At 41.1% G+C, this 19,172-nt stretch overlaps 1 protein-coding gene across 4 annotated transcripts in view; it reads left to right on the top strand.

Moving 5' to 3' along the window:
* LOC139753815 (TGF-beta receptor type-1-like) overlaps nt 1-19,172 on the top strand; it is a 255,338-nt gene that overhangs the window by 209,005 nt on the left and 27,161 nt on the right. For all 4 annotated transcript variants that reach the window (XM_071670714.1, XM_071670712.1, XM_071670710.1 and 1 more), the window contains exons 10-12: nt 6,399-6,571; nt 15,428-15,533; nt 17,513-17,646. In XM_071670714.1, coding sequence (XP_071526815.1) covers nt 6,399-6,571; nt 15,428-15,533; nt 17,513-17,646 — 413 coding nt within the window. The remainder of the gene's footprint in view (nt 1-6,398; nt 6,572-15,427; nt 15,534-17,512; nt 17,647-19,172) is intronic.

The raw sequence follows: 19,172 nt of genomic DNA, 5'->3' as shown, positions 1-19,172 counted from the left end.
ACGTTACTCACTCGATCAAACCACCTCACACCACACATTGTCCTCAAACATCTCATTTCCAGCACATCCATCCTCCTGCGCACAACTCTATCCATAGCCCACGCCTCGCAACCATACAACAGTGTTGGAACCACTATTCCTTCAAACATACCCATTTTTGCTTTCCGAGATAATGTTCTCGACTTCCACACATTCTTCAAGGCCCCCGGAATTTTCGCCCCCTCCCCCACCCTATGATCCACTTCCACTTCCATGGTTCCATCCGCTGCCAGATCCACTCCCAGATATCTAAAACACTTCACTTCCTCCAGTTTTTCTTCATTCAAACTCACCTCCCAATTGACTTGACCCTCAACCCTACTGTACCTAATAACCTTGCTCTTATTCACATTTACTCTTAACTTTCTTCTTCCACACACTTTACCAAACTCAGTCACCAGCTTCTGCAGTTTCTCACATGAATCAGCCACCAGCGCTGTATCATCAGCGAACAACAACTGACTCACTTCCCAAGCTCTCTCATCCCCAACATACTTCATACTTGCCCCTCTTTCCAAAACTCTTGCATTTACCTCCCTAACAACCCCATCCATAAACAAATTAAACAACCATGGAAACATCACACACCCCTGCCACAAACCTACATTCACTGAGAACCAATCACTTTCCTCTCTTCCTACACGTACACATGCCTTACATCCTCGATAAAAACTTTTCACTGCTTCTAACAACTTGCCTCCCACACCATATATTCTTAATACCTTCCACAGAGCATCTCTATCAACTCTATCATATGCCTTCTCCAGATCCATAAATGCTACATGCAAATCCATTTGCTTTTCTAAGTATTTCTCACATACATTCTTCAAAGCAAACACCTGATCCACACATCCTCTACCACTTCTGAAACCACACTGCTCTTCCCCAATCTGATGCTCTGTACATGCCTTCACCCTCTCAATCAATACCCTCCCATATAATTTACCAGGAATACTCAACAAACTTATACCTTTGTAATTTGAGCACTCGCTCTTATCCCCTTTGCCTTTGTACAATGGCACTATGCACGCATTCCGCCAATCCTCAGGCACCTCACCATGAGTCATACATACATTAAATAACCTTACCAACCAGTCAACAATACAGTCACCCCCTTTTTTAATAAATTCCACTGCAATACCATCCAAACCTGCTGCCTTGCCGGCTTTCATCTTCCGCAAAGCTTTCACTACCTCTTCTCTGTTTACCAAATCATTTTCCCTAACCCTCTCACTTTGCACACCACCTCGACCAAAACACCCTATATCTGCCACTCTATCATCAAACACATTCAACAAACCTTCAAAATACTCACTCCATCTCCTTCTCACATCACCACTACTTGTTATCACCTCCCCATTTGCGCCCTTCACTGAAGTTCCCATATGCTCCCTTGTCTTACGCACTTTATTTACCTCCTTCCAGAACATCTTTTTATTCTCCCTAAAATTTAATGATACTCTCTCACCCCAACTCTCATTTGCCCTTTTTTTCACCTCTTACACCTTTCTCTTGACCTCCTGTCTCTTTCTTTTATACATCTCCCACTCAATTGCATTTTTTCCCTGCAGAAATCGTCCAAATGCCTCTCTCTTCTCTTTCACTAATACTCTTACTTCTTCATCCCACCACTCACTACCCTTTCTAATCAACCCACCTCCCACTTTTCTCATGCCACAAGCATCTTTTGCGCAATCCATCACTGATTCCCTAAATACATCCCATTCCTCCCCCACTCCCCTTACTTCCATTGTTATCACCTTTTTCCATTCTGTACTCAGTCTCTCCTGGTACTTTCTCACACAGGTCTCCTTCCCAAGCTCACTTACTCTCACCACCCTCTTCACCCCAACATTCACTCTTCTTTTCTGAAAACCCATACAAATCTTCACCTTAGCCTCCACAAGATAATGATCAGACATCCCTCCAGTTGCACCTCTCAGCACATTAACATCCAAAAGTCTCTCTTTCGCACGCCTGTCAATTAACACGTAATCCAATAACGCTCTCTGGCCATCTCTCCTACTTACATAAGTATACTTATGTATATCTCGCTTTTTAAACCAGGTATTCCCAATCATCAGTCACCTCCCAAGCTCTCTCATCCTCAACAGACTGCATACTTGCCCCTCTTTCCAAAACTTTTGCATTCACCTCCCTAAGAACCCCATCTATAAACAAGTTAAACAACCGTGGAGAAATCATGCACTCCTACCTCAAACCAACATTCACTGAGAACCAATCACTTTCCTCTCTTCCTACACATACACATGCCTTACATCCTCGATAAAAACTTTTCACTGCTTCTAACAACTTGCCTCCCACACCATCTATTCTTAATACCTTCCACAGAGCATCTCTATCTACTTTTATGATATCCCTTCTCCAGATCCATAAATGCTACATACAAATCCATTTGCTTTTCTAAGTATTTCTCACATACATTCTTCAAAGCAAACACTTGATCCACACATCCTCTACCACTTCTGAAACCACACTGCTCTTCCCCAACCTGATGCTCTTTACATGGCTTCACCCTCTCAATCAATACCCTCTCATAAAATTTCCCAGGAATACTCAACAAACTTATACCTCTGTAATTTTAGCTCTCACTTTTATCCCCTTTGCCTTTGTACAATGGCACTATGCAAGCATTTTGCCAATCCTCAGGCACCTCACCATGAGTCATACATACATTAAATAACCTAACCAACCAGTCAATAATACAGTCACCCCCTTTTTTTTTTTTTTATAAATTCCACTGCAATACCATCCAAACCCGCTGCCTTGCTGGCTTTCATCTTCCGCAAAGCTTTTACTGCGTCTTCTCTGTTTACCAAATCATTCTCCCCAACCCTCTCACTTTGCACACCACCTCGACCAAAACACCCTATATCTGCCACTCTATCATCAAACACATTCAACAAACCTTCTAAATACTCACTCCATCTTCTCACATCACCACTACTTGTTATCACCTCCCCAAAGGGGAAGTCATGAATGAAGCAGACAATTTAGCAAGATGGAGAGAATACAGAAATATTTGCGATGGAAATTAGAATTACTTCAAATGGCTTAAAGAGCTAGTGCATTTACATCTTTAAATGTAGTAAGGATAGATTTTTTTTTCATACATATTCGCCATTTCCAACAGTAGCGAGGTAGCGTTAAGAATAGAGGACTGAGTCATAGAGAGAAAATCCTCGTTTGGGCCCCTTCTCTGTTGCCTTCTACAACACACAGGGAATATGTGGGAAGTATTTTATCTCCCCTAGCCTTCAGTAAGGAGAGATATATGATAACATTAGTCTGGCAACAAATAGAAGGTATAAAGAACTTTGTTGTAAACCTGAAAGCAACCACACAAGGAAGATTCAAGAGTAATTAAGTTAAGGGTAATTCTTAGAAACACATGAAAGGTATAAAACAAAGATACAAAATTGCCCAGCAAGGTTGTAGGAACAAATATTTAATGCAATGCCAGGCGATGTGGGAAATTTACTCGGGGGTGATTGCAGAAGTGTTCGAAGAAGATATAATCATTGTTGAAGAGTATACTTGATGAACCTAGAAGAGATATCTATGCCAGAGGAGTAGTATCTAAAAGAAATAACATTGTATATTATTCTTTAACCTACAAGTCAAGGAGTGAAGGTAACTTGGTAGCCCTACCTATTTTCAGTTGTGTAGTTAGGTACCCCCAAAGGACTTGCTCCTCTTCCTCACTCCTATCAGCACCAGTTGCATAAGCACTAAAGTCATCCATGTCTCTTAATCAATTTTCATTTTTGCCCACATAAGCCTAGAACTTACTTTCTTATGCTATTTAGCACATTCCCACAACTTATCCGAAGTGCCATCCAGTCTTTTACTTTTGTCCCAGCAGTAACCCCCAGCCGTTACACCTCTCAGAGATTCCAAGGCCATTCTTCCTCTTTCCTCTGAAGCTCAGTTTTACTAAAGGCCAGAAGATCCAGAATCCCTTGTCACTCCCTTTTCATCTTAGTTATGTCCACTCTCATTCAGAAACTCCACCCTGATCCTTTGATGAGCACTTCTTTCTTGGTTCTTCTGTTCACTCTTTTAGAAAGTGACCATGCAAGGAGGGAAGGATCTTGAGCCCTTTATTTCTGCTTCATTTAGCGACCTCATATAGCATGCAAAAGATACTTGGCTTTCTTTCTTCTCTTGTGATTTCAAAATAAAGAATCATCAGAGTTACATGTTGTCAAGTGTTCAGCAAAAGATAGTGAGAAGGTTTGTATTTGTGTCTTGAGTTCCAGCCACATATGTTTATGTTGTGGGAGAAAGAAAGACAGTGACCAAGTGACCTGGACCAGGGTAGGGAAATATGACAGCCAGTGTGGTGCTGGTTCTGAGCACTAATGCCATTATTCTCACTGACACCACAGCAGTAGTACCTTTTCGGTCATTGCCTGCTTGTGACCTGCTGCTGCAGTGTGGTTAATGCTTACTTACACCAAATATGGCAGTGTCACAGGTCTTTGCCAGAATTTATGAAATGGTCATGGAAACCACAGAATGATTTATGGGGCTTGCTTTAGAAAAGGTCCTATGGTTTCAGTTCATTGGATATGAACAGATGAGGGTTCCTTTGTGTTATCCTGGTGCTGCCTTACTAAGACTGGAAATGGCAAACAAGTATGAGAAGAAAAAAAATTTAACCCCCATAATTTGAAGACACATATCTAAATTCAAATCCCACTTCTCAGACACCTTTAATCGCATAGCCTTCTGTCTGAAAACCAGTACATTGTCCATAGAGCAGTATTTTTCCTTCCTTATGTCTGGCCATCCTCTTTCAGGGACTTTAGGGAAACCTATAGTATGGCACCTGACATTTCAGAAGTTCTAAATATGTTTTGGCATAAAGCTTGATTTCATTAAGCTTTGATTTTTCTCTAGCACTGCTTTTGTTTTTGTAAGCAGTTTAACAGTTGTCCTTCCATTATCTCCGTAGCAGTAATTGTTGGTGGATCAACTTTTGCTTTCGTTTGTATCTACAGTGGTGTTTCTCAATGGTATGTTGTACTCTCTTTTTAGCAAGTCCATCTGTTGATCAGTAGTTGTGATTACTGCTTTCCAGATGACTGAACTCTTTACTCATTTGCTTCTTTTTGATGATAACATTCCATTCATGCTTGCTGTTTCTCTCATTTTTTGACAAGTTCATAAACTTGACTTGGACATGACACCTCAGTGGGTTAGACAATATATTTCAGTGTTTTCAGGACTTGGTTCCATGTTATCTTTTCTGAAAGTCCGTACAACTTTATTTCCTTTAAAAATTTTGCTGTTCTGTTCCTTAACTTTATCATGGTACATAACACTCCTTTAATCTGTAGTCCTCCTTATAAACTCCTTATTGTATAGTGTCCAAGTCTGCCTCTAAACATATTTCTGTTCAGAGCTGATGATTAAACTGTTAGAAGAGTTGACTCATTCCTAAGCAGAATTCTGTTTAGATATTTAGGGACATTTTTTTCACCTTCCATCACAGCAAAGTTCATTGAGAAGTACTGTACATTATATTTTGCCCTCTCTCCCCTTCCTCAACTTAACCTCCTTTTTCTTTGCTGCAATAATGCTTTCCTTTCATTCTTCTACAGATAATACTTTCTCCTCTTTTCTCAAGTGTTGGTTTCTTGCGTATTTCTTATCCTTGCTAGGTCATGATGCGCATGACTCTCCATTTTGTTTCAGAGATATTATTCTAGAGTTGGCATCTTGAGGATTGACTAATTCATTGTCTTCATCTTTCCTTCCACAGTAGAACCATGGAAATTTTTACCTTCTTAACTTTATTTTTCCAGGCTCTTACAATCTGTCCTACCCTAAGATGTAGGTTTTTCATCACTTGAGGAACAGGTGGTACTTTTATTTTTACTTGTCAGGCCTATTTGACCTCAATGTGGGTATTAGTACCTACAGTTTGTGAATTATAATTTGTAGGTGAGATAGATATTGATATCCACTGTAACATACATCAGAACTTCACATGGTTTTGTCTTATTCTTATGTCTGAATAGATTCATGGCTTTTCCCGCCTCCTTGATTAGATATGATGAAGTGTAAGTTCAGCCAGTGACATGAAACTCTGCTTTGAGTATGTTTGAGATTGTTTAGAATTTTAGTTTAAAGTATTAAATACTTTTGCAAATAAGGATTGTGTCATATGGATTCCACTGAGAATTTGAAATTTTTATTTGTACTGGCCCGGAACATAATAGAATTGATTTTGTGTATTTGCTTTTACTTTGGGAAGCACTTGTAATTGTATAACCCTGTCAATACATATTGTATAGGTCTTACATTGAGAAATTTTCTTTTTCTTTCAGGAAAACCAGCCATTGCACATAGAGATTTAAAAAGCAAAAATATCCTTGTCAAATCAAATGGTACTTGTGCCATAGCTGACCTAGGTCTGGCTGTGAGGTATGATTCTGCTACTGACACTGTTGATATTGTCCCTAATAATAGGGTGGGAACCAAGCGATATTTAGCTCCAGAGGTGAGTCTTACAGTTTTCAAATTTAATTATTGCACAGAAAGTAGATAATACTCCTGATGATTTTATATTAGTGTTTTTTTTTTTTATTCATACTATTCGCCATTTCCCGCGTTAGCAAGGTAGCGTTAAGAACAGAGGACTGGACCTTTGAAGGAATATCCTCACGTGGCCCCCTTCTCTGTTCCTTCTTTTGGAAAATTAAAAAAAATTGAGAGGGGAGGATTTCCAGCCCCTGCTCCCTTCCCTTTTAGTCGCCTTCTACAACACGCAGGGAATACGTGGGAAGTATTCTTTCTCCTCTATCCCCAGGGAATATTTTTTTTTTTTTTTTTTTTTTTTTTGCTTTGTTGCTGTCTCCCGCATCTGCAAGGTAGCGCAAGGAAACAGACAAAAGAAATGGCCCAACCCACCCCCATACACATGTATATACACATGTCCACACACGCAAACACACACACCTACACAGCCTTCCATGGCTCACCCCAGACGCTTCACATGCCCTGCTTCAATCCACTGACAGCACGTCAACCCCGGTATACCACATCGCTCCAGTTCACTCTATTCCTTGCCCTCCTTTCACCCTCCTGCATGTTCAGGCCCCGATCACACAAAATCTTTTTCACTCCATCTTTCCACCTCCAATTTGGTCTCCCTCTTCTCCTTGTTCCCTCCACCTCCGACACATATATCCTCTTGGTCAATCTTTCCTCACTCATCCTCTCCATGTGCCCAAACCACTTCAAAACACCCTCTTCTGCTCTCTCAACCACGCTCTTTCTATTTCCACACATCTCTCTTACCCTTACGTTACTCACTCGATCAAACCACCTCACACCACACATTGTCCTCAAACATCTCATTTCCAGCACATCCATCCTCCTGCGCACAACTCTATCCATAGCCCACGCCTCGCAACCATACAACATTGTTGGAACCACCATTCCCTCAAACATACCCATTTTTGCTTTCCGAGATAATGTTCTCGACTTCCACACATTCTTCAAGGCCCCCAGGATTTTCGCCCCCTCCCCCACTCTATGATCCACTTCCGCTTCCATGGTTCCATCCGCTGCCAGATCCACTCCCAGATATCTAAAACACTTCACTTCCTCCAGTTTTTCTCCATTCAAACTCACCTCCCAATTGACTTGACCCTCAACCCTACTGTACCTAATAACCTTGCTCTTATTCACATTTACTCTTAACTTTCTTCTTCCACACACTTTTCCAAACTCAGTCACCAGCTTCTGCAGTTTCTCACATGAATCAGCCACCAGCGCTGTATCATCAGCGAACAACAACTGACTCACTTCCCAAGCTCTCTCATCCCCAACAGACTTCATACTTGCCCCTCTTTCCAAAACTCTTGCATTTACCTCCCTAACAACCCCATCCATAAACAAATTAAACAACCATGGAGACATCACACACCCCTGCCACAAACCTACATTCACTGAGAACCAATCACTTTCCTCTCTTCCTACACGTACACATGCCTTACATATATATATATATGCAAAGGTGAGTAATGTGGCAGTTGAGGGAATGATTGGTATACATGGGGTGTTCAGTGTTGTAAATGGAAATGGTGAAGAGCTTGTAGATTTATGTGCTGAAAAAGGACTGATGATTGGGAATACCTGGTTTAAAAAGCGAGATATACATAAGTATACTTATGTAAGTAGGAGAGATGACCAGAGAGCGTTATTGGATTACGTGTTAATTGACAGGCGTGCGAAAGAGAGACTTTTGGATGTTAATGTGCTGAGAGGTGCAACTGGAGGGATGTCTGATCATTATCTTGTGGAGGCTAAGGTGAAGATTTGTATGGGTTTTCAGAAAAGAAGAGTGAATGTTGGGGTGAAGAGGGTGGTGAGAGTAAGTGAGCTTGGGAAGGAGACCTGTGTGAGGAAGTACCAGGAGAGACTGAGTACAGAATGGAAAAAGGTGAGAGCAATGGAAGTAAGGGGAGTGGGGGAGGAATGGGATGTATTTAGGGAATCAGTGATGGATTGCGCAAAAGATGCTTGTGGCATGAGAAGAGTGGGAGGTGGTTTGATTAGAAAGGGTAGTGAGTGGTGGGATGAAGAAGTAAGAGTATTAGTGAAAGAGAAGAGAGAGGCATTTGGACGATTTTTGCAGGGAAAAAATGCAATTGAGTGGGAGATGTATAAAAGAAAGAGACAGGAGGTCAAGAGAAAGGTGCAAGAGGTGAAAAAAAGGGCAAATGAGAGTTGGGGTGAGAGAGTATCATTAAATTTTAGGGAGAATAAAAAGATGTTCTGGAAGGAGGTAAATAGGGTGCGTAAGACAAGGGAGCAAATGGGAACTTCAGTGAAGGGCGCAAATGGGGAGGTGATAACAAGTAGTGGTGATGTGAGAAGGAGATGGAGTGAGTATTTTGAAGGTTTGTTGAATGTGTTTGATGATAGAGTGGCAGATATAGGGTGTTTTGGTCGAGGTGGTGCGCAAAGTGAGAGGGTTAGGGAAGATGATTTGGTAAACAGAGAAGAGGTAGTGAAAGCTTTGCGGAAGATGAAAGCCGGCAAGGCAGCAGGTTTGGATGGTATTGCAGTGGAATTTATTAAAAAAGGGGGTGACTGTATTGTTGACTGGTTGGTAACTTTATTTAATGTATGTATGACTCATGGTGAGGTGCCTGAGGATTGGCGGAATGCGTGCATAGTGCCATTGTACAAAGGCAAAGGGGATAAGAGTAAGTGCTCAAATTACAGAGGTATAAGTTTGTTGAGTATTCCTGGTAAATTATATGGGAGGGTATTGATTGAGAGGGTGAAGGCATGTACAGAGCATCAGATTGGGGAAGAGCAGTGTGGTTTCAGAAGTGGTAGAGGATGTGTGGATCAGGTGTTTGCTTTGAAGAATGTATGTGAGAAATACTTAGAAAAGCAAATGGATTTGTATGTAGCATTTATGGATCTGGAGAAGGCATATGATAGAGTTGATGGAGATGCTCTGTGGAAGGTATTAAGAATATATGGTGTGGGAAGAAAGTTTTTAGAAGCAGTGAAAAGTTTTTATCGAGGATGTAAGGCATGTGTACATGTAGGAAGAGAGGAAAGTGATTGGTTCTCAGTGAATGTAGGTTTGCGACAGGGGTGTGTGATGTCTCCATGGTTGTTTAATTTGTTTATGGATGGGGTTGTTAGGGAGGTAAATGCAAGAGTTTTGGAAAGAGGGGCAAGTATGAAGTCTGTTGGGGAGGAGAGAGCTTGGGAAGTGAGTCAGTTGTTGTTCGCTGATGATACAGCGCTGGTGGCTGATTCATGTGAGAAACTGCAGAAGCTGGTGACTGAGTTTGGTAAAGAGTGTGGAAGAAGAAAGTTAAGAGTAAATGTGAATAAGAGCAAGGTTATTAGGTACAGTAGGGTTGAGGGTCAAGTCAATTGGGAGGTAAGTTTGAATGGAGAAAAACTGGAAGAAGTGAAGTGTTTTAGATATCTGGGAGTGGATCTGGCAGCGGATGGAACCATGGAAGCGTAAGTGGATCATAGGGTGGGGGAGGGGGCGAAAATTCTGGGGGCCTTGAAGAATGTGTGGAAGTCGAGAACATTATCTCGGAAAGCAAAAATGGGTATGTTTGAAGGAATAGTGGTTCCAACAATGTTGTATGGTTGCGAGGCGTGGGCTATGGATAGAGTTGTGCGCAGGAGGATGGATGTGCTGGAAATGAGATGTTTGAGGACAATGTGTGGTGTGAGGTGGTTTGATCGAGTGAGTAACGTAAGGGTAAGAGAGATATATGGAAATAAAAAGAACGTGGTTGAGAGAGCAGAAGAGGGTGTTTTGAAGTGGTTTGTGCACATGGAGAGAATGAGTGAGGAAAGATTGACCAAGAGGATATATGTGTCGGAGGTGGAGGGAACGAGGAGAAGAGGGAGACCAAATTGGAGGTGGAAAGATGGAGTGAAAAAGATTTTGTGTGATCGGGGCCTGAACATGCAGGAGGGTGAAAGGAGGGCAAGGAACAGAGTGAATTGGAGCGATGTGGCATACCGGGGCTGACGTGCTGTCAGTGGATTGAATCAAGGCATGTGAAGCATCTGGGGTAAACCATGGAAAGCTGTGTAGGTATGTATATTTGCGTGTGTGGACGTATGTATATACATGTGTATGGGGGTGGGTTGAGCCATTTCTTTCGTCTGTTTCCTTGCGCTACCTCGCAAACGCGGGAGACAGCGACAAAGTATAATAAAAGAAAAAAAATATATATATATATATATATATTTTCCCTGGGGATAGGGGAGAAAGAATACTTCCCACGTATTCCCTGCGTGTCGTAGAGGGCGACTAAAAGGGAAGGGAGCAGGGGGGCTGGAAATCCTCCCCTCTCGTTTTTTTTTTTTAATTTTCCAAAAGAAGGAACAGAGAAGAGGGCCAGATGACGATATTCCCTCAAAGGCCCAGTCCTCTGTTCTTAACGCTACCTCGCTATCGCAGGAAATGGCGAATAGTATAAAAAAAAAAAATATATATATATATATATATATATATATATATATATATATATATATATATATATATATATATATATATATATATATATATATATATATTATCCCTGGGGATAGGGGAGAAAGAATACTTCCCACGTATTCCCTGTGTGTCGTAGAAGGCGACTAAAAGGGGAGGGAGCGGGGGGCTGGAAATCTTCCCCTCTCGTTTTTTTTTTTTAATTTTCCAAAACAAGGAACAGAGAAGGGGGCCAGGTGAGGATATTCCCTCCAAGGCCCAGTCCTCTGTTCTTAACGCTACCTCGCTAAAGCGGGAAATGGCGAATAGTTTGAAAGAAAGAAAGATATATATATATATATATATATATTTTATCCCTGGGAGACTTGTGTGAGGAAGTACCAGGAGAGACTGAGTACAGAATGGAAAAAGGTGAGAACAATGGAAGTAAGGGGAGTGGGGAAGGAATGGGATGTATTTAAGGAATCAGTGATGGATTGCGCAAAAGATGCTTGTGGCATGAGGAGAGTGGGAGGTGGGTTGATTAGAAAGGGTAGTGAGTGGTGGGATGAAGAAGTAAGAGTATTAGTGAAAGAGAAGAGAGAGGCATTTGGACGATTTTTGCAGGGAAAAAATGCAAATGAGTGGGAGATGTATAAAAGAAAGAGACAGGAGGTCAAGAGAAAGGTGCAAGAGGTGAAAAAAAGGGCAAATGAGAGTTGGGGTGAGAGAGTATCATTAAATTTTAGGGAAAATAAAAAGATGTTCTGGAAGGAGGTAAATAAAGTGCGTAAGACAAGGGAGCAAATGGGAACTTCAGTGAAGGGCGCAAATGGGGAGGTGATAACAAGTAGTGGTGATGTGAGAAGGAGATGGAGTGAGTATTTTGAAGGTTTGTTGAATGTGTTTGATGATAGAGTGGCAGATATAGGGTGTTTTGGTCGAGGTGGTGTGCAAAGTGAGAGGGTTAGGGAAAATGATTTGGTAAACAGAGAAGAGGTAGTAAAAGCTTTGCGGAAGATGAAAGCCGGCAAGGCAGCAGGTTTGGATGGTATTGCAGTGGAATTTATTAAAAAAGGGGGGTGACTGTATTGTTGACTGGTTGGTAAGGTTATTTGATATATGTATGACTCATGGTGAGGTGCCTGAGGATTGGCAGAATGCTTGCATAGTGCCATTGTACAAAGGCAAAGGGGATAAGAGTGAGTGCTCAAATTACAGAGGTATAAGTTTGTTGAGTATTCCTGGTAAATTATATGGGAGGTTATTGATTGAGAGGGTGAAGGCATGTACAGAGCATCAGTTTGGGGAAGAGCAGTGTGGTTTCAGAAGTGGTAGAGGATGTGTGGATCAGGTGTTTGCCTTGAAGAATGTATGTGAGAAATACTTAGAAAAGCAAATGGATTTGTATGTATCATTTATGGATCTGGAGAAGGCATATGATAGAGTTGATAGAGATGCTCTGTGGAAGGTATTAAGAATATATGGTGTGGGAGGCAAGTTGTTAGAGGCAGTGAAAAGTTTTTATCGAGGATGTAAGGCATGTATACGTGTAGGAAGAGAGGAAAGTGATTGGTTCTCAGTGAATGTAGGTTTGCGACAGGGGTGTGTGATGTCTCCATGGTTGTTTGATTTGTTTATGGATTGGGTTGTTAGGGAGGTGAATGCAAGAGTTTTGGAAAGGGGCAAGTATGCAGTCTGTTGTGGATGAGAGAGCTTGGGAAGTGAGTCAGTTGTTCGCTGATGATACAGCGCTGGTGGCTGATTCATGTGAGAAACTGCAGAAGCTGGTGACTGAGTTTGGTAAAGTGTGTGAAAGAAGAAAGTTAAGAGTAAATGTGAATAAGAGCAAGGTTATTAGGTACAGTAGGGTTGAGGGTCAAGTCAATTGGGAGGTAAGTTTGAATGGAGAAAAACTGGAGGAAGTAAAGTGTTTTAGATATCTGGGAGTGGATTTGGCAGTGGATGGAACCATGGAAGCGGAAGTGAATCATAGGGTGGGGTGGGGGAGGGGGCGAAAATTCTGTGAGCCTTAAAGAATGTTTGGAAGTTGAGAACATTATCTCAGAAAGCAAAAATGTTTGAAGGAATAGTGCTTCCAACAATGTTGTATGGCTGCGAGGCATGGACTATGGATAGAGTTGTGCGCAGTAGGGTGGATGTGCTGGAAATGAGATGTTTGTGGACAATATGTGGTGTGAGGTGGTTTGATTAAGTAATGTAAGGGTAAGAGAGATGTGTGGAAATAAAAAGAGTGTGGTTGAGAGAGCAGATGAGGGTGTTTTGAAATGGTTTGGTCACATGGAGAGAATGAGAGAGGAAAGATTGACCAAGAGGATATATGTGTCAGAGGTGGAGGGAACGAGGAGAAGTGGGAGACCAAATTGGAGGTGGAAAGATGGAGTGAAGAAGATTTTGAGTGATCGAAGCCTGAACATGCAGGAGGGTGAAAGGCATGCAAGGAACAGAGTGAATTGGAACGATGTGGTATACCAGAGTCGACGTGCAGTCAATGGATTGAATCAGGGCATGTGAAGCGTCTGGGGTAAACCATGGAAAGTTGTGTAGGGCCTGGATGTGGAAAGGGAGCTGTGGTTTCGGTGCATTATTACATGACAGCTAGAGACTGAGTGTGAACGAATGTGGCCTTTGTTGTCTTTTCCTGGCGCAACCTCGCACATATGAGGGGGGAGGGGGTTGTTATTCCATTTGTGGCGAGATGGTGATGGGAATAAATAAAGGCAGACTATGAATTATGTACATGTGTGTACATGTATATGTCTGTGTGTGGACGTGTATGTATATACATGTGGGTTGGGCCATTCTTTCGTCTGTTTCCTTGCGCTACCTCACTAACGTGGGAGACAGTGACAAAGCAAAATAGTATGTTTACTACTGCTAGTGCATAAGTTTTTATACTTTTGTGAGGCTATTTTTGGTCTCATGTAGTTTTATACATGCATCTGTTGGCCAGATAGTACATGCAAAAGTTTGGTGTACATTTTTAACTAAAACATATGTATTTTTATTATTTATTATACTTTGTCGCTGTCTCCCATGTTGCTGAATAGGACTGGTGCTTGATTCAAGTGAGAAGCTGCAAAAGTTGGTGAATGGGTTTGGAAAAGTGTGTGAAAGGAGAAAGTTAAGAGTGAATGTGAAAAAGTGCAAGGTTGTTAGGTTCAGCAGTGTTGAGTGACAAGTTAGTTGGGATGTCAGTTTTAATGGAGAAGAATTGGAGGAAGTAAAGTATTTTAGATATTTTGGAGTGGACTTAAAGGTGAATAAAACCATGAAAGTGAAAGTAAGTCATAGGGTGGGAGTGGGGGTGGTTCTGGGAGTGATGAAGAATGTGTGGAAAGAGAAAATGTTATCTCGGAGGGCAAAAATGGGTATGTTTGAAGGAATAGTAGTCCCAGCAATATTATATGGTTGCAAGGCATGGGCTATAGAGTGTGTTGTATGGAGGAGGTTGGATGCATTGGAAATCCTCACCTCTTGTTTTTGATTTCCCAAAAGAAGGACCAGAGAAGGGGGCCAAGTGAGTATATTCCCTCTAAGGCTCAGTCCTCTGTTTTTAATGACCTTGCCAATGTGGGAAATGGCGAATATGTATAGAAAAAAAAAGTATGTATATATTTGTGTATATGAGTGGATGGGTCTTTCTTCATCTGTTTCCTGTTGCTACCTCACTGGTGTGGGAAATAGTGATCAAGTATAATAAATGAATATATGTATGTTAGTGGATGTGGCCTTTCTTTGTCTGTTCCTGTGGAAAGATGATCAAGCAAGTAATAACAAGGTAAGGGAGAAGTGTGGCAATAAGTAGAGTATGGTTGAAAGAGCTGAATAAGGTGTGCTGAAATGGCTTGGGCATATGGAGAGAATATGTGTGGAAAAGTGAACAAAGATGATAGACATGCAAGAGGTGGAGAGGGTAAGCATAAGGGGGAGTCCAAATTGGAGATGAAAGGATGGAGTACTTAGGTTCTCATCATGCATGAGGGATAGAGTGAATTGGAGTAATGTGGTATGCAAAGGACAATCTGCTGTCAGTGGAATGAACCATGTCATATGAAGCATCCGAGGGAAACTGTAGAAAGATCTGAGGGATGTGGTTGTGGACAGGAGCTGTGATTTGTTGCACTACACATGACAGCTAGAGAATGTACGTGAAAGATTGAGTCTTTTCTTTGTCTTTTCTTGGTGCTATCTCTCTAGCATAGTAAACAGCAAACAAGTATGAAAGAAAAGAAATATGTGGCTGTTTCTGTACCCTTTTGATATTATTCCTTTAAACTGAAAAGAAAGAACATTAAATTTAGGCTTGAATAGCTTTAGCTGTTAAGTTTTGTGACATTCTTTAATAATCTTTCTTTGCAGTGTCTTGATGAGTCAGTGAACATGAACCACTTTGATTCCTTCAAGCGGGCAGATGTATATGCCTTAGGCCTGGTGTATTGGGAAATAGCCAGAAGATGTAACACAGGTAAGATAGCTACACAAGGCAAAATTGGAAATGATAAAAGGGCTCGACTGTTACCAGGTTGAGGCAATTGATAATATGCCATGAAATCAATGTTTATATATCTTGGTTATTGGTAGGTGGGGTAATTTGGGTCACTTTTGTAATCCATCCTACGACATTTGGTAGATATGGTACACATGCCAAGATCATACCATCCCCTTGTATTATATGGGTAACTGACTCTTGAAGATTCTTTCCCAGTGCTTTTTAATGAGTTGTTTGTGACATAAGGCAGCTCTGCATACTGATAAAGTAGGCCATTCATTTTAAATGATAGCAGAAAAAGGTAACCCAGACAAGTGCAGCCAGAGTTGTAACACTATGAGTTGTACTACCCTGTTATTTAATGTGAATAACCAACACTTTATGATTTTTACCTGGCAATAATTGTAGTAGCCAATGACATGATACCTCTGCATACCAATAAAGTTTGAATTAGGGCAGGAAGAGGCTAGAATCCCAGTTCTCTTGACTTCTGCAAGTATGGCTGTAGTCTTGAAAGTTTTAAATGACCCTCATCCCACTTGTTTTCTTACATTTTTCTCTTATGGGTGTAATCAACCACCAACTGATTTGATGACTGTTTTCTTATCATTCCATGCATTTGTGATAAATGAGAATCTTTCTGCTGTTGTGACGACTGTTTTCCTTTTCTTCATAGTTTTTATTATTCACAACTTATGTGTAAGCAATTCTTTACCTGCCTATATTTTATAACCCTTTTATTTCTTTTTGTCTTATAGGAAATTTCTTTGTACTCAAATAATTCATTACCTTGGTTGTGGCTTCAGAATAAACATATCAAATTAAAAGGACTAACCCTTTCAGTTGCTACCTTGATAAAGTTTTCTTCCACACGATAAGATTTGAGCCAAATTGAAAATATTGAAGTATTCTGAGCCACAAATAACCCCAGCCTTTTAAACACAGCTTTTTGTTAATATCAGTTTGCACTTTGCATGCCACCACCTAAACCATGTGTTTATCCAACAGCCCCTGTGGGGGATTGTCGATAAGACTTATCTTTCTTTACTCACAGACTGAGTTATCCTTTTCAGTCACTTCTCATGGTTTCTTTATATTTGTAAATATGAGTAGTTGGCAGTTTTTATCATCTGGACTACACAGAATTTCAAAACTACACTGTGTAGTAAAAAGTTCTTGAGTAACTGAGCTTTGTTGACATTTTTGCCTGCCAATGAGAGTTAAGTGTAGTGTGGTATCTCTAGAGTCTTCTCATCAATAAAGGAACCAATGTACTCCTGAGGGAAACTTGGACTGCCTGGATAGTGGGATTAAGCCATAACAGGCACCTGCATATGGTTCAAGAATAGTTCTTCCATTTAGGGCTAGAAAATAGAAGGAGCCATAAGTACAGTATACTTTAAGGTAAGATGAAAGTAATCCAGAAAACTGTTAGTACTGATGGTCATACTTCAGTTACCTGTACTCACAGATTTCCCTGCCCGAACAAATATTACACTGACAGAACATGTGTGCTGAAATAACCCATCAAACATCAAACAACTGCCCTCCCAACTCATTTGTATGTTCCACCCCATCAGATAATCATCCATCATAAGTAACACTCCCCACACAGATTTGAGTTGTATTTTCCCATTTGTTGTCTGGATGTCACAATACAACAAAAACCATTTCATCGTACCCCAAGACACCTCATGTCCACATTGCAGATACCACAGTGAAGACACCAAGCACTTCTTCCTCACTTGCCATGCACTCTTTGCATGTAGACACATACAACATCAGCACACCTTATGACCTATGTATATTAGCCAGTAAACATGGCCAGCTTCCTGAGCCCTGCAGGAGTATCATAAAGATAAGAAGGGACTTCCAGGGCAGGAAGTAAGTCATATTAACCTTGGACTGTTTCAATTCCTGTATGTATAAATGTTTTTACAATATTTCAATTGCAGGTGGTGGATGTGAGGAGTACCAGTTACCATACTATGATATGGTTCCCAATGATCCAACCATTGAAGAAATGCGAAAGGTGGTGTGTATATACAAACAACGGCCAGTCATCCCCAACAAGTGGCAGTCCTGTGAGGTCAGTTATTTTTCACTTAATTTAGATTTTCTTTTCGGCATCCACTTAATGGCTGGGTGAAAAGCTTTATGTGCTGAATGATAATTGCAGTAGAGTGAATATGGAAGTTTCATTTGCAAAAGTAAACAAAAAGAAGAGTTCTCGTAGTTACACAACTCTTATAGATATTATGAGGCTTGATCGGCATCTTCATCCATTTTGTGAAATTTTGTCAAAATCTGGTGATTGGTACAGCTTGGTGAATAATCATTTGGATATGATGAGTCAGTTGATACCATGAATGTCTCCCATAACAAGTCTCTTCATTAAAAATGATGTGTTGGATGAAAGGCTTTCCCCAGTATCACATCGTTATATTAAGATTTTATATGGACGATGTAGCTTTTTGATGAATGTATGCAAGTATGCAGTCTGTTGTGGATGAGAGAGCTTGGGAAGTGAGTCAGTTGTTGTTCGCTGATGATACAGCGCTGGTGGCTGATTCATGTGAGAAACTGCAGAAGCTAGTGACTGAGTTTGGTAAAGTGTGAGAAAGAAGAAAGTTGAGATTAAATGTGAATAAGAGTAAGGTTATTAGGTACAGTAGGGTTGAGGGTCAAGTCAATTGGGAGGTAAGTTTGAATGGAGAAAAACTGGAGGAAGTAAAGTGTTTTAGATATCTGGGAGTGGATCTGGCAGCGGATGGAACCATGGAAGCGGAAGTGGATCATAGGGTGGGGGAGGGGGCGAAAATTCTGGGAGCCTTGTGTGGAGTCAATGTGTGGAAGTTGAGAACATTATCTCGGAAAGCAAAAATGGGTATGTTTGAAGGAATAGTGGTTCCAACAATGTTGTATGGTTGCGAGGCATGGGCTATGGATAGAGTTGTACGGAGGAGGGTGGATGTGCTGGAAATGAGATGTTTGAGGACAGTATGTGGTGTGAGGTGGTTTGATCGAGTAAGTAATAGTAGGGTAAGAAGAGATGTGTGGTAATAAAAAGAGTGTGGTTGAGAGAGCAGAAGAGGGTGTTTTGAAATGGTTTGGTCACATGGAGAGAATGAGTGAGGAAAGATTGACCAAGAGGATATATGTGTCAGAGGTGGTGGGAGACCAAATTGGAGGTGGAAAGATGGAGTGAAAAAGATTTTGAGTGATTGGGGCCTGAACATGCAGAAGGGTGAAAGGCGTGCAAGGAATAGAGTGAATTGGAACGATGTGATATACCGGGGTCGACATGCTGTCAATGGATTGAACCAGGACATGTGAAGCATTTGGGGTAAACCATGGAAAGTTCTGTGGGGCCTGGATATGGAAAGGGAGCTGTGGTTTCGGTGCATTATTACATGACAGCTAGAGACTGAGTGTGAACGAATGTGGCCTTTGTTGTCTTTTCCTAGCGCTACCTCGCACACATGAGGGGGAGGGTGTTGTTATTCCATGTGTGGCGGGGTGGCGATGGGAATGAATAAAGGCAGACTATGAATTATGTACATGGGTATATATGTATATGTCTGTGTGTATATATATATATGTATACATTGAGAT

Source organism: Panulirus ornatus, chromosome 15 (genome assembly GCF_036320965.1).
Source record: "Panulirus ornatus isolate Po-2019 chromosome 15, ASM3632096v1, whole genome shotgun sequence".
NCBI lineage: Eukaryota > Metazoa > Arthropoda > Malacostraca > Decapoda > Palinuridae > Panulirus > Panulirus ornatus.
This window is presented reverse-complemented; position numbering and strand designations above follow the sequence as displayed.